General features: G+C 43.7%; 1 protein-coding gene across 1 annotated transcript in view; it reads left to right on the top strand.

Annotated features, from left to right (window-relative positions):
- The window catches only part of SPTLC3 (serine palmitoyltransferase long chain base subunit 3), a 131,293-nt gene that overhangs the window by 110,551 nt on the left and 5,373 nt on the right, over positions 1-15,369 (top strand). Inside the window, exon 10 of the mRNA XM_079783757.1 lies at positions 10,795-10,930. Within this exon, the coding sequence (XP_079639883.1) occupies positions 10,795-10,930 (136 nt within the window). The remainder of the gene's footprint in view (positions 1-10,794; positions 10,931-15,369) is intronic.

Here is a 15,369-nt window from a genome sequence, read left to right as displayed (position 1 = left end):
ACACCCAGGGCCCTAGGAAAGCTTCCTCTTCACTGTTGCTGCCTCTGCATAGACAGGCTCTGGGATGGGGGGCGGGGGGGAGTGGGGGTGGCGATGGAGCGCACATGGAATTCTATGTTGGTTCAGCACAACTGGGGAAGGAGTGAACCTGATGCCAGCTGTAGCATCTCGGAGGGTGAAGGGGAGCTGCTGTTCCTCATTGATCTTTGTTTTCCCCACCACGGGTTCATTTTCACCTAGGCAGCAAAAGCCCCAAGTGCAGCAGGGGCCGTACCCCAGCCCCCTTTTGTCTGGAGAAGTTCGTGGAGAAAACCAGCTACCCCAGCAGCCACAGCTGGGGAGGATTAAGCAGGTGGATTTGTGCCTGGAGAAGCCCAGCATGTGTTCTGGGCTGGAGTGAATGTATTTGGTTTCTATCTTGGTATAACACAGTACCACAAACTAAGCGGCTGAAACAATGCCCATTTATTATCTCATGGTCTTGGGTCAGAGTCTAGGCACAGTTAGTTCTCTCGACTCCTAGGGACAGCTCGAACACCTTCCTACGTGGCCCTATCCACCTTGCAGCCAGCAATGGAGACTCTTCTTCAGATTAGACACCCCTCTCTCTTCTTGAATCTCTTTCTTCAGGGAGATCCCAGCTCCTTCTAAGGGCTTGCCTGATTAGGTCTTAAGTACTGGTTAATTTGACTCAATTTTATTTTACCTTGGTAAAATAGGAGACTTTTTGTAGTTAGATTTCCAGTGATTATATGCTTCAACTTGAATACTGAGAATAAAAATTATTTGGTGAATACTTAATCCTGGGAGATAAAAATATGTCTGCAGACCTGTCCCAGACACCAAAAAAGACTTAGGAGGGCACAGGGACACCAGATGGGCTGCAGGTGTCACAGGTCACTTCAATTGATCACCGGGGTCCAGCGGTAGAGGGCAAATCCAAGTCATTCAGGCTAGTCTTCTGGTTCAAATGAGTTTGGTTTTCAATATTTTTGAACCATGGCATTTTTTTTCAAGTGAAATTTACATGGAAGTCCATTCTATAAAATATATATAGTTTTTCAATTTTACAACACATATAGAGCTTAGTGTGGGGCAGACAATTTTCTAAGTACTTACTTAATACCTAATTCTCACTAACAGTATGTAATGGGCTTTATTATGATGACTAGGGGCCCAGTGCACGAATTCATGCACCTTGAAAGGAACTGTGGGCTGCGAGGCTGTGGTGGGCCGAGGGGCGGGTCTCGGCCCATCCTCTGCACCACCGCCTAGCCTCTCCTGCTGTGGCCCCTGGTCCCCTGTCTGCCAGCAGCCCCCCTCCCACTGCCGCCACTCCCACATGCTGAAGGCGCTGGCCTTACACCTGCTGGCAGCACGGAGCAATTGGGGCCATCTCCAGCAGCAGGTGTGAGCAGGGCCAGTGTGAGCAGCAGGTGTGAGTGGGGCCAGTGCTGGCAGCGGGTGCAAGTGGTGGCTGCTAGCCCTGATTGCCCTTCAGGAGCAGGGGGAGGTGGAAAAGCCCTGAGGGGTGATCAGGGCCAGCAGCTGCCGCCACGCGCACCCACTGATTATGCCTAGTGATCAGGGTTGGCGCCTGGCACCGGCAGCGGGTGTGAGCAGGGCCTCTACCAGCAGCAGGTGCAAGTGCTGGGTGGGACCACAGAGCGCAGGAGCAAAGAATTTTCAGTAACCACCCAGGCTCACCCCAATGACAGTGACCAGTGCCTTGCCTTGGTCTGGCGCCCCCACTCACCTGCTCCACCATCCCACCACGGCCAATACCTGCCATGTTCCGCGCTCTGCCACCTGCTGATGATGTCTGCCATATTCCGCCGGTGGTCAGTACACGTCATAGTGACCGGTTGTTCAGCTATTCGGTCTATTTGCATATTAGCCTTTATTATATAGGATGATTGGCATTCATCCCATTGCACAGGTGAATAACCCGAGATACAGAAGGATGAAGCACCTTGTCCCAAATGGCCGAGCTGATTTTGAACCCAAGACACTATGCTCAGAGTCCCTGAGCACTTGGTCTTGATGCTGCTGTTGCCATGGGGGCAGCTTGGGGAGCGGGGTGGTCTGATCTCCTATTTATTGAGCCTCTCCTTCAATTTTTGCTCCCATTCCCCTCCCTCAGGTTTCCCCAGTGCACCTCCCAGCAAACACTTTGAAAACGAGAAATTTGAATCATGTAGGCAGCTTCCTTGGATGGGGCTTCCTGGTGGCCACTTTCATTTGCATCCTTTCTCAGAGCCTTTCAGAGGCCCCCATAACCCGGTTACTCAATGCAGAGCCTGTCCATTGCTGCTTCCTTTGCCTTCTTGCCACAAATCAGAACAGTTGCTGACACCCAGACTTTTACTACCACTCTGGCTTCCTACCTTGACATGCCACCTCCATGTTTTCCTCATCCAAATCCATGCTCTATGCACAATGAGTTTTTTCTCTTCCTAACCCCCTCAGAACATGGCATTTCCTGCTCCTGATGCTGCCATGGCTTCCTATGACTCACCAGAACCTTCCAGCCCTTAGGGTGGAATTTGCAGATCCCAATGGTCTGACTTCACTGATCTTTCTCATAGTCGTAATCCAAACATTCTAGGTACAGTAAGTAAGTTAATGACACCCAACCCACCACTTCCAAAATTACATACACAAGATGTTAACCCATCACCTCTAGGCCTTTGCTCCAAACTCCCAGAGCATCTCTTCCATGGATCATTCAATTCTCTACCTTTCTTTATAATTACACTAGCAGCCCGTTTGCACGAAGATTCGTGCAATAGACCTTCATTCACCTGGCTTCCTGCACCAGTTTTCTGCCGGCACCGGGGACCCAGACCTTGGCTGTGGCCATCGCCTTCTGCCTTCTTTCAGGGTCGGGGCTTGGCCCAGGGCGGCGGCCTTGGGATCTGCTGCACCCCAGCAGAAAAAACAAACCCAAAAGACTCTGTGTGTCCTCCTGCTTAAGAATCGCTGACTTACAAGGTTCCCGGAAGGACCCTAGCCTTCCAGATTACCCCATTCAGTGTGTAAAAATTCCACAATTAGTGACTTTTGAAGATACTGCTCTCTATTTAATGCAAGCCAACATTAAATCATTATTCTTCCTGTAAGTCTGCATGAAGTACTTACATGTGAAAAGCCTGCTAACTTCATCTGTATCTGTCTCATGGCTCTTGTTCTCAAGTGTGAATCATCTGATACCTGCCCTGTCTACTAGTAACTAGTGGGTCATTTTCTCTGTAAACAGTCTCGGAAGTTTTTCATCTTCTACGCCACCTTGGCAGCTGGCCGGGCTCCTGTGCATAGTGAGTGCTTTTCGTTTGTGAAATGTATGAACCCATGAATCACAGAATTCACACCTCATCAGGAATGAGTTTACCAGCTTCTTCCCAAAGAGCAGGCTTTGATAGACTCAGAGGCACAGCCAGTTTCCAGGGTAACGCATTAATGATCTTCCAGCCTCAGTTTCCTCATCTGTTCAGGGGCCCCAAAAACACACTGCTTGGCTCATAATAGGTGCACAAGAGATGTCCATTTTACCCCTCCTTGTGGATTGACCCCTGACGGTATAGGTAAGCAGTGGGTGGGTGGGGAGGTGGAGGTGGCAGTGTCTTCCCAGGGCCCTTGAAATCAGGCCATGCAGACAGCCACTGCCCTTGATGTCCAGCCTGCCTGCTCCTGCACGCATTCCACAGGGTAGGACTGAGCGGCTTGGAGAGTCCTTGGAACATGTGTATGTGACTATAAAACCTGCCATAACCTTGGAATCCGGACATCAAAAGGGAGAGCTCCAGTGCCTGATAAAAAAAAAAAAAAAAAGTGCGTTCCTCTCAGCAAACCACTCCAAACGCTGTTTTCTCCATCCTACTGCGAAGCTTGTCACTGCTAATGTGATTCTTATGATTCTTGCCGCTCTGTAGCCTCTTGATCTTTACTGAGCTCTCTCTGCCCCTGAGTGTGTTGGAAACAAAATGTCCCGTCTGGTGTCCAGAGCTTAAAATAATAGACGCTGGGTTCCTGCTGCCACGTTGAAACTTTACTCCAAGGTCTCTCGCAAACTCCCCTCCGCCTCCTGCCCCCTCTCCATGTGGGGAGAAGCAAGGCTGACCGGGCAGACAAAGAAGGGGGAAGAGGCAGGGAGATCAGGCATTCTTTGAACACTGCAGGCATTCTCTGATATCAATTTGGAATTTTGGTGAGACATGTTTTATGGAAAGATTCTTCCCATCCCTGAAGAAAAGGACCACATTTTCCAAGCAATGCTGCCGAGGCGTGTGCTTGAGGCCATTGGGCCAGTGGTATGCGAAGTAATGTAAGGGGAGCGAGCAGTGTGTATTTCTGCATGTGCGTTTTGAAGCTTGGAAAATAATACAGTAAGTCACCCCGTGGCATCTGGGCATATTCATGTTTCCTCTGTTCAAAAATCAGCTTGCAAAGTCTGCAGAAAATAGAGAGAGGCACTGGTGTTGGCTCTCGAGCTCCGCAAATCCGCCTCTTTCACTTAGTGTCACACGGGGAAATGCCTGTCTCTCCTTTTTTGCATGCTGATGGTTCCACCGAAAAGAAATTTTCCTCCTTTAGCTTTTGACAGGTTTTTCTGGGAGTCGCCACTGTCCGCAATTCCTTCTGGCCCTCTGGAGACTGAGTTGTCTCAAACATATTTTTGGAAAGGCCACAGACGATTGTTTTTATTAGGGGACTGCGGGGCTTTGTAGTGGGATGCTTTGTGTTTTATTTGTTTTCCTTCCCCTGCCCCAGCTGTTTTTGTTTTAACAGCATTGGAGGGAAGGTTAAGGTATTTGTGGCCTCTGTTAACCTAGCCCATCTCTCAAGTCGACAGAGCTAGAAATCTGAATGGATGGAACGGCAACGTACAGGTCATCTGCCAGGATGGGTTCATCCCTGATTTCATCCACCCTCACGAGAGGGGTGAAGTTGACACTGGGGTCGACCTCAAGTTGAGTGAGCACTTTGGAGCGGATAGCTGTCAGAGAAGCAGGTCACCCCCGTGATATGTCCTATCTGAGAGCCCAAGCACTCAGTAACCGCTGGGATGTCATCGTGCCAAATGAGAAACTATGACATAAGCCCATCTTTTACTTTCCGTCTCCAACCAAGGAGCGTGACTCAGCCAGGACACAATCGGGCACCTAACCCTGCCCTGCATCATCATCAGAGTCTCCTCGGCTGTAACTTGTAAAAACCAAAACTCATGCCTAGTTTTATCCCAAAAGAACCTCATTTATGCCAAAACCGGTTTGGTTCAGTGGATAGAGCGTCGGCCTGTGGACTCAAGGGTCCCAGGTTCGATTCCGGTCAAGGGCATGTACCTTGGTTGCGGGCACATCCCCAGTAGGGGGTGTGCAAGAGGCAGCTGATCGATGATTCTCTCTCATCGATGTTTCTAACTCTATCCCTCTCTCTTCCTCTCTGTAAAAAATCAATAAAATATATTTTTTTAAAAAAGAACCTCATTTATATGGTGTGTGGTGCAGGCTGGGCATTGGATTTTGCCAAGCTCTCCAGATGATTCTGAGGTGGCACCCAAGCTGCTGAGAACCACTGCCCTATGAAAAGGAAGGGAATAATGGCCTTTCAGGCACCTACCATATGCCAGGCACAATAGTAAGCACTTTTCCTGCATTAACACCTTATTTATCTCTATTTTACAGGAAAAACTGACCTTTTAAGGCCCTAGGTTGTCCAGGTACAGTTTGATTCTTAGGCCATTTAATTTTAAAGCCTATCTTTTTCCACTCAACAGCCTCTTCGGAGAACCCAGAATAAAGCAAAATAAAACACTTGGATAAACTCTCCAGAACCCTACGTGAGCGATCAGCTCATTCATTTACTTATCTGCTTAGGGACCTTCCCTGTCTTCTATGGAATAGGTGGAAGAAGGATCAGAAATGAGTGATGGATTTTGCATGTTGAGAAGGGAATGTGGCTGCAAAGGCCAGTGTCCATGTCATCCTGGCATGGCTGTCCCTGTAGGAAAGCCCAAGTGCTAAGCATACCTTCTACTTTTACAAAGCACTCTTCCAGCAAGGATCTCAAAGCACAACGTAATTAATAAAATCACCCACATCCTGTCTAGATGAGTAGCATTTTATATGTACAAATTCCTCTCTGCCCCCAGGCCCTCCAGGAGTAGGAGAATGTTTCCAATTTTAAAGAGTGAGCAATAGAGTAATTGAAAGGAGCTGTATCTTGGCCAACTCAAAAGACCTCAAAGGCATTTATAGTGACCTAGATGAGAAGACATGGTGACCACAAAGTGTGTCATAATGGCTTGTAATCCATGCTGTGCTAAACGGTTCAAAGATAGGAGACAGGGCAAGAATAAAACATTCAGTTCTTAAGAATCAACTACCCCTGGGATTGATATTCTGATCTGTTTGGTCAACTCTCCAAAGGATCTAGAAGCAGTAAAGTGATGACATTAGCTGATGATTCAGTTACTTGGGTTAATCAAGGCAGAGGGGACAGACGGGGCCAATTAAGTAGCTGGGCAGCTCAATGATAGATGAATCATTATGGGCAAGTGCAAAGATAATGCCATTGGGAAAAGCAATTTAAGTCATTCATGTACTTCCAGGCCAGGAAATCCTTCTAGTCTTTGAGGGGGATCATTTAAGAATCATCAAACCCAGCCTGATGAAGTCATCTATTCATTGTGCAACTAACGATCAACAAAAGAGCTGAATGCACCAGGGGACAGGCCATATGGAATACATTTGGGTGACTGGGATGTATATCTATGCCTTCATTTCAATCACCTTCTCTAAAACACGTCTTACTCCACCCCTCTTTCCTTTTTCTTTCCTGTCCACAATCTCCCCCTGCTTTTTATGTTCTAATACACAGAGTCGATGTATGGATGAAATTTTTTAAATATAAAGACAAATATCCTCATTTCTATTTTCTTCACATAGGTTTCTCTCTGTACACATAACTAGCTTCCAAGGGATGCTCAGCATGTCACAAAACAAGTTTTTAAGTACCAAGGAAATTATGTCTATAAAATTTATACAAATTTTTCTCTACCTCTCTTAACCCCTTGCTTGAATTAAAGTTTCAAATCTGGAACTTTGGGAAAGAAAGCTTATCATTTGCGGGGGGGGGGGGGGGGGGGGAGAAGAAGGTGAGTGGGAAAATAGAAACATATATTAAAGTAAATTATACTTGCAACTACTTGTTTTTTAAAAACCAAAGTCTCAGACAAGAATTTGGAAGTAAAGGTTATCAAATATGGCCATGTTGATAAAGCTAATGAACACTATTTTATCCCTTGATTTATCTTCTCCCTCCTCAATGGCTATTTATCTACCTTTTAAGTTCATCCTTCTCTTCCCAACCATTAAATGTTGGGTTTTTCAATCTCTGTACTTTTTTTAGATGATCTACCCAGAGTTTCAGCCTTATCATGCCTTGTTCTCAACCACTCTTTTCTACAAACTGTAGGACCATTGCACCTGTTCCGTTTCCTGTGCCTAAAATGCTCTCCTCTGTTTGGTGTTTTGTTTTGTTTTTGTTGTTTGTTTGTTTGTTTTTTGCCAGGTTAACATTTGTTCATCCTTCAGCTCTAAGCTCACTTATTATGTATTGGCTTCCTCAGACTTGGTACAATCTGACACAGGTTCCCATAATACCAGATAACATTCTTTACAGGACTCATCAGAGTTGTAATTTTACATCCATTTATGATCATTTGATTGTCTGTCTCCCACTAGATTATAAGCTCTTCCCTCTTCCTATTTCTTTTTTCCTGTTTCTACTGACTAACTTTTCCCTGCCCACTTGTCTTCTTCGTGGTTTACCATAGTTTTTACTTATCAATGGCTTCCTCTGTCTTATAGATTCTGATAAGCTTTTTTCTCTCTGTCTCTCAATATCTAGTCTTACTACCAATTATTGGTTCCCTCTAAATTTTTCACATTCACACTTTACTGAGTAAGAGGATTTTATTGATATAATTGATATTTGTTATCTCTATGGAAAAGTTCCTATGATAGACCAATTCATGGATCCTTGCCCAGTATCCAAATGTACTGCCCTTGGATCAAGGATGTCTTGCATCCATTAGCCATGGCCAGCATGATGGAGCTAGGAGGTCAGCTTTCCTGAGGAAGTACAATAAGCCAGTTGCTTTTTTTTAATCACAACATGCTTACTGAGAGCTGGCAGACTTGGGAAGGGAACTTCTTTGAGAACTGGAATGGGTGAAAGATAATAACAAAAAAACAAGAAGGGACAATTGGCGTATTCAACATCATTCTCCTTAGTTGGTGTTGCACTCAATTAAATCTCCATTACTCGACATATATTGTTAACTCACTTAAAATGTCACAGAGGTCAAATAGATGTGGGTCTGATGAGCAAAAAAAAATTCTGAAAAGCAAATCTGATGTATTTGGGGAGTGATATAGCCTAGTTTAAAAATGTTATATGTTTGGATAAAGAAAATGCCATTTGGGGTGCCGTCTACTTTTGGTTGACCCTGACTTTTCAGGATTAGCCCTTCAGATCCCTGATCCAAAGTGAAGGGGATCTGCCAGCCCTTCTCTGTTGTAGGGTCCAGACTTGATATCCTACCTCATCCCTCACAACATGAACCTGTCTAGAGCTTCAACCTTTCAACTGCCTCTACTGAAAAAAATAATGATAGAACAATGATCCTAACAGCTGGCAGAGATAAATTTTATTGAGCTTCAGGAAAAGAGATAGCTACTATGCATTATCTAGCCAGACATTATTCATTGCTGCTCTTGGGGAGAGTACCATAATACAGGGGTTAACAACACAGAATCCAGAACCTAATTACCTGGGTTTAAATTACGATTCTGCTGCCTACTAACTGTATGAACTTGGGTAAGTTACTTGGTTTCCTCATGTATAACATGAGATTATAGCATCTATATCAACAGAGTTTTTAAAGGACTAAATAAATTATTAAATATCAAGTGCTTATAACAGTAGAGATAATACATATTTGTGAGCTACAATTACTGTTGTTGTTGATATTATTATTGTCCTTTAGAGGTAACCTCATCCAATTAGTGGCCACCTGTATTTCTCAGGACACATTTGGTTATAGGTGTTAGAAATTCAGCTTAAAGTAACTTAAGTAAGAAAAAGAAATGTATTGGTTCACACAACACGGCCAGTCCAGGGAATGGACTCACTTAGGCATGAATAAACCCAAGAGTTTCGATAATGCTACCAGGCCTCTTGCAGACTTGTGTCTTAGCTTTCTTCTGGGTCAGCATCATTTTCAAGCAGGTTTCCTCCATGCGGTGACAGATGTAGCTTGAGACTGACCTAATTCTTACACTTCTTCTTTGGTAGATCTGAAAGACTCTGATAGGCCCAGGTTGTGTTCCATCATGAACCAATAATCAGGAAAATGAAGTATTCCTATTGGCCAGGGCTTGATCACATGCTACACTTGTAGCAAATGGAAAGACAGGGTGAACTCTACCTGAATATCATGGTCCCCTGGAGGAAGGATGCTAAGCAGGAGATGTCCACTGCTTAACCCATTGCCAAGGCACAATCTAGGGCCATCTCTCTAAGGAGGAACTAGAGGACATGTTTATTAAACATTTTACCCATCTTACATCTGGAGAACTACAGACAACCAGGAGTGATGTTCAAAATATTGAATAACTGGTAGAGCAACAACTCTGATCAGTTTGAATGGACAGCTGAACGGAGATCAGCAGTAGCAGCACATTCCTGCTGAATAGCAACTTTGCATCAAATGTGAACATTGGACTGATTTCTGGGGGGAGTTAAATACTCAGTCCTTTTCAACCTTCCTATTGAAGATTTACTGACTAGTTGTGGTTGGTTTACTGACTTTCCTGATTAGAGGCAGGACTGGAGTAGACAAATGTCTTTAAAACTCCTTCTGCTCTTCAATTCCATGGTTGTCTCATGTGTGTAACCTCCCCACTGGACACATGCTAAAGACAGAGGATAAACTTTAGAGCAAAAGCAGTAATAACCTGGAAATGAACACATGTACCTTGGCTTGACCTTCTGTTTGGAGTTAACACTGTCATTTTTTCTGCTTGGGGAAAGCAGAGGTCTCCCTCTTCCCTTCCCTTCCCTCTATTACTCTACCACCAACAAATACCTCACAAAATAGTCATGGTTTCAGCTGAACCTGTCTTGTCCAGTAAAGTGCTACCCCTTAAAACTCAGGTTGGGTGACATGTTCTTTAATTAGAGACTTAGATGAGGGGCAATTTAATGGATCAGCTCAGTTTGGCTTAAAAGCCTCAACCAACAACTAGTGTGATAATACGTGTGTGTGTGTGTGTGTGTGTGTGTGTGTGAGAGAGAGAGAGAGAGAGAGAGAGAGAGAGAGAGACTTCTTATGTCACTCCTTCTCTTAAGTTAATGTTTTTAAAGCAGTTACTGCAGAGTTCATACACAATGGGTACCTAGTAAATGATAATTCATCTCATTCCTTCTTGCTAGAACCTTCCCTGCCACCCCACCCCACTGTGATCCTACAGCCTAGCCTACCTTTAGTTGCTAGCTGTACCTGGAAGCACCATTGCCCCTAGATCCTGTCTTCCAGGCTCGGGGCAGTTCTCAGGCATTAGTGCCCACACCTTCTTACCAGGAGATATGTTCCCACCCTACTTCCACCTCCTCCCAACTAATGCTGCAGGCCTGCAGAAAGACTTAGGAATGCTTGCCAAGCCCATCTGACCTTTGCTTCCCTCTTCCTGGTGGTAATTGATGGATTTCATGCCTGTCTCCTTTCAGGGTTAAAGAGAGTACGGCAACTTGCAAAAAACACAAGATACTTCAGACAGAGACTGAACGAAATGGGATTCATTATCTATGGCAATGAGGAATCTCCCGTGGTCCCCCTGCTCCTTTACATGCCTGGTAAAGTAGCGTGAGTATCCAACAGACTCTCAGAGTAATGTATAAGCCCCAAGGTGATCTGACTAAGATGGTGCTTTTGACTCTGAGGCTATAGCAATGTAGGCCTTGATCATGCACTTTTGACAGGTGCCGAGTTCAGAATTCACTTGTGGAGCTGCTCAGAAGGCACATGGCCCATCAACAGGGTCTTTTCACAATTGCTAAGGTCCACCATTTCCAAGCTCTGTGAATTTAGGGGAATCACCTACCCCTCCTAAGGCTCCACAGTAAATCAAGGATGATCCTGAGCCTCCTCCTGCCCTAAGATCTTTGTCAAAGAGAAATTCTGAAGACCCTTTCTCCTAATATTTAAAAACAACATTACCAGGTTCTGTGCTTTCTCCCATTGAACACTTGTGGCCATCCTCAGAAGAAGGCAGCCTTGCTTTAAGTGTGGGGAAACTGAGGCGGAGAGCAGGTAAACAGCTTGCTCAATGTCATACTTGTCAAGCAGTAGTAAAACCCAGAGGCCAATAAAAACCTAGGCTTGCTCCAAAGTTCATGCTCTTAACACCAAATTTTAATGCCTCTCCTGTGAGCTTATTTGGAGTTGTTTTCCATTGATCCCTTGTGATGGGTAGGGATGAGTTAATAGATTGATTCTTCGGAGTATGCTTTTGTGTCATTTTACCACAGCAAAATCCCAAGCAGTTAAAACATATGTGTGATTTGTTTAGTGTGCCACAGATTTGCCATCACTCAGCCTTTTGTTCACAGATCTGGGTCAGGATTGCATTGCCTGGAGGGGCAAGAAGACAGTGTGCCACGGAAAGGTCACACGGGATACTGCTCTGTGCTAATGGCAGGGAGGGGTGACAATGGTGATTCAAAGTAGCAGATAATCCAAAGCCCTTTACCCTCTGATTTTAGAAGGCACAAAAGAAAACCTACCTTTATTTAGAGTAGTTGGGGAAATGGTGATTTCTGGAAGAAAGACTTTATATTGAGTTCATGTCAATCTAATATTTTATCATTAACTCAAATGAAGACACCAAATATCAACTTACTTTATTTTTGAGAGTGTGATGTGCACAACACTGGCAGGTGGCAGTAGGGGATGTGCTGGATAGTTCCAACTTTGATGATAAAAGCCATAATTAAAATCTCAACAGGTTGGGAATTGGATCAATCCAATGAGAAGAGTCCATGAAGAGTAAAAGCAAATGCATTTAAATTCAAGAATTCAACTCTACAATAGCAGAGAGTGTCTGCTCCTTTATATGCCAGGAGTCCTGACTGGACATAGTGAATGTGGAATTAAAAATAGAACTAAGAGGAAGCTTCATGTAAAAGTTATGCTCTATGGTGTAGTGAGATATTTGGAATAAAAAAGAATTTTGACTCTGCCTCTTCCTAACTGGGGAAATCTTGGACAAGTTACCCAACCTTCTGAAGCCACAGCTTTTTCATTTTTGAAATGAGATGTAATAGTACCTATTTCATAAGGCCATTGTGAAGATTAAACAAGATGAGTTCTGTCAGCATTTGGCATTGCCTCTTATCTAGAAGCTACTCAGTGTTAACTATTATTATTAACTAGTAGTCCTGTGCACGAATCCATGTGCCAGTAGCTCTCTGCCTGCTGCCCCGCCCTCCTGTAGCTCCCCCCTCCACGCCCCATAGCTTGCTGCCCTGCCCCCTCCTATAGCTCTCTGCAGCCCGATTGTAGTTCTGCTGCCCACCCTCCTACAGATCCGTGATCCAGTCATTCCAAGGTCAGTCGTTACGCCTCAGGGCATAATGAATAATTAGCATATTCCTCTCTTATTATATAGGGTAGTATTAATAATATGTATAAAGCACTCAATATAGTGTTTAGTGTACTGTAAGCACTCAGTCCGTGGTAACCATTATTATTACTATTACTACTTCTAATTCTGCTACAATGATGATTATTACTAGTTTTAACTGAATGCAAGATTGAGTCACCATGATTGCATGTCTCTCCAAAATAATTATTGCAATCTTTAGTTACATTAATAAAAATATAACTTCTGGGGGAAATAGTAGGTAAAAATACTGTGATAGACTGCATCAACTATGCTATCTTAAACACTGGAGGATATGTCAAACTCTCTAGTGCCTTCCAATTTAAGATGGTTTTTAATGAGGAGCTAATGTTGCTAAATGCCATTTATGTACTCCTATGGCTCTTAGACCCAGTGGTCATCCATTGAGGGGAGGACACTTAGCCCTGGTTTACAAATGAGGACACCAAGACTCACAAAAGTCAACTGCTTTCTAAGGGCCACTCAGGTTGTAGGTAGTAGAGCATAGAATTCAAAGCCAGTTCCATTGGCCTCCTATACCAGAGCTCTTTTCGTGCATAGCACAGCCTCTCAAGCTTTAGTCCATAGGGGAAAATGCACATCTCACTAAAGCAATGCGGGGTATAAGTTCAACCCTCTTTAATGTCATCTTTGGAGAATCCAAAGGCATCAATCGTTACAATGGAAACAGAAACTCAACTTGTTTGGGTTGTCTAAGGAAACTTAGAACAGGTTAGTGACAAAAGGTCATATCATCTATTGTTAGCAGGAATTGCTAGCAAGAGCTTGCCCTGCTGCCTGGCCTGATTTCTATCTCTGCTATTTCTTCAATCAAAAGTTTATACGTAGATTATGAGACAGGAGTTAATTGTATGGTATAAGCCAGTATATTAGCACTTCTTTCATTGGCTCATTTTAAAATCTTTGATTTCATTTAAAAACTGCAGAATGAAAATATAATTTCCAGCCAAGAGGAAGTTTTGAAAAGAGTCCGCTTGCAACTCTACCACTGGAATCTGCTAAGAAGTTCAATAGACTGTGATTGCATTTATAAAACATGCACTTAAGTAATCAAGAATCTATAGTATTTACTATTTGGTACAGGGCTTACATTTTCCTTTGATGGCCCTTGTCACACAGGTGGAAGATGATGGGACACAAGCTGCCCTGATGCTGCAGGCAACACATGCTAATGTTTATTATTATTATTATTATTATTATTACATAATTTCGTTTCTTTAAGCCTACGCCAGCTCTGATTTCCTTTGGGGAGTACAAACCCAGAGGCTCATTATAGAAAATGTTCAGGGCAATTATATGCATTGCCTGAAAGAGGTGGAGTTTAGAAGTGTAAGTTTTAAGCTCAAAAGTGCTCCAGGGAGGCCTCAGATTAACCTTAATGAATCAACAGTCATAGAGTTTGCTTTACATTCTTTGGCAAAACTCGCTTCCTCTGGTACAAAGAGAAACTCACAGACAGTGAAAATGCTCCTTTGGGAGTCCCGACAACTGGCCTGAGATCATGGGTCAGGTGGTTTGTACTCCAGCAATAAAAGCACTTGACTTGATTCTCAGACAATTACGAGCTCTCATCCTGTGTAGTTCCATGGGCAGCCTTCCATAGGGTGATCAAGAAGCAGAAAGAACAGCCTCTGTTTGCAAGCTTTCTCAGTTAGAAAGCTTCATCTCCTTGTAACCTTCCCAGGCCAAATCAAAGGGCGGATCTTGCCTTATCCCAGCCAGGGGGCCAGAGAGGCTGTGTGTCTGGTAGGTCTTATAACCTCCATCGCTTCGTTTGATAACGTCCTTGAGGCAACCAAAAGGCAGACAGCCTAAGGGCGAGAGGAATGAATAAATGAGCAGGCTTGCAGCAACCTCTTAATGCTAAGAACAGAATGAGGCATTTACCTCACTCAGTAAGAGGGATAGATTCACCTGGGGCATGTCTTTTTGTCTGACCTTGGCTCTGATACAAAATATTTACAGACTATGACAGCCTGATATTCTAGAATTGTTACTGAGATTAGCTCTGGAAAAGAAAGAGATGAGAAGCAGTAAAGGGGAAGGAATCGTAACTTTAAGAGGTTTTGCCCTGCATTAGGAATCTTTGCAGTTGTGAGACTATTGTCCTACAACCAGCCAGCCTCCCTGTGCATGTACATTTCTTTCCCTGTCTCCCTCCCGTCCCACTTCCCTTTAACCAGTTAATGAATTTAATCTCCCTGGACTCTTCATTCACACATGAAGAAATAAGGAGACCCTTGCTATTTCTTGATTTAATTGAAAATAAAATATTTGGCTCTGGGGTGAGAATATGGCTTGGGGTTGGCTCCTGCAGACCTTCTGACTTTGGTCTTCAAATTACAGTCATTAAGTACAGGTTTCTTGAAATTTTCATACTATATCATTAGTATTATGTTTTTAAAACATATAGGTGTGCATTTAATATAAAGAGTGTCCCCAAAAATGCATACATACACTTTGATTAATTATAAAGGCAATGTTTATTAAAATACATTTCATTTTTCAAAATTGAGCTATCAGCTGTTACAGTGTGTATACATTTTTTTGGTGGGGGGACAATATCATGTATATTCTTCCTTTATGTAATTGCACTGTGTTAGCTGTTTAGTTTTTATTC

Source organism: Cnephaeus nilssonii, assembly GCF_951640355.1.
Source record: "Cnephaeus nilssonii genome assembly, chromosome: 11".
Taxonomy (NCBI): domain Eukaryota; kingdom Metazoa; phylum Chordata; class Mammalia; order Chiroptera; family Vespertilionidae; genus Cnephaeus; species Cnephaeus nilssonii.
This window is presented reverse-complemented; position numbering and strand designations above follow the sequence as displayed.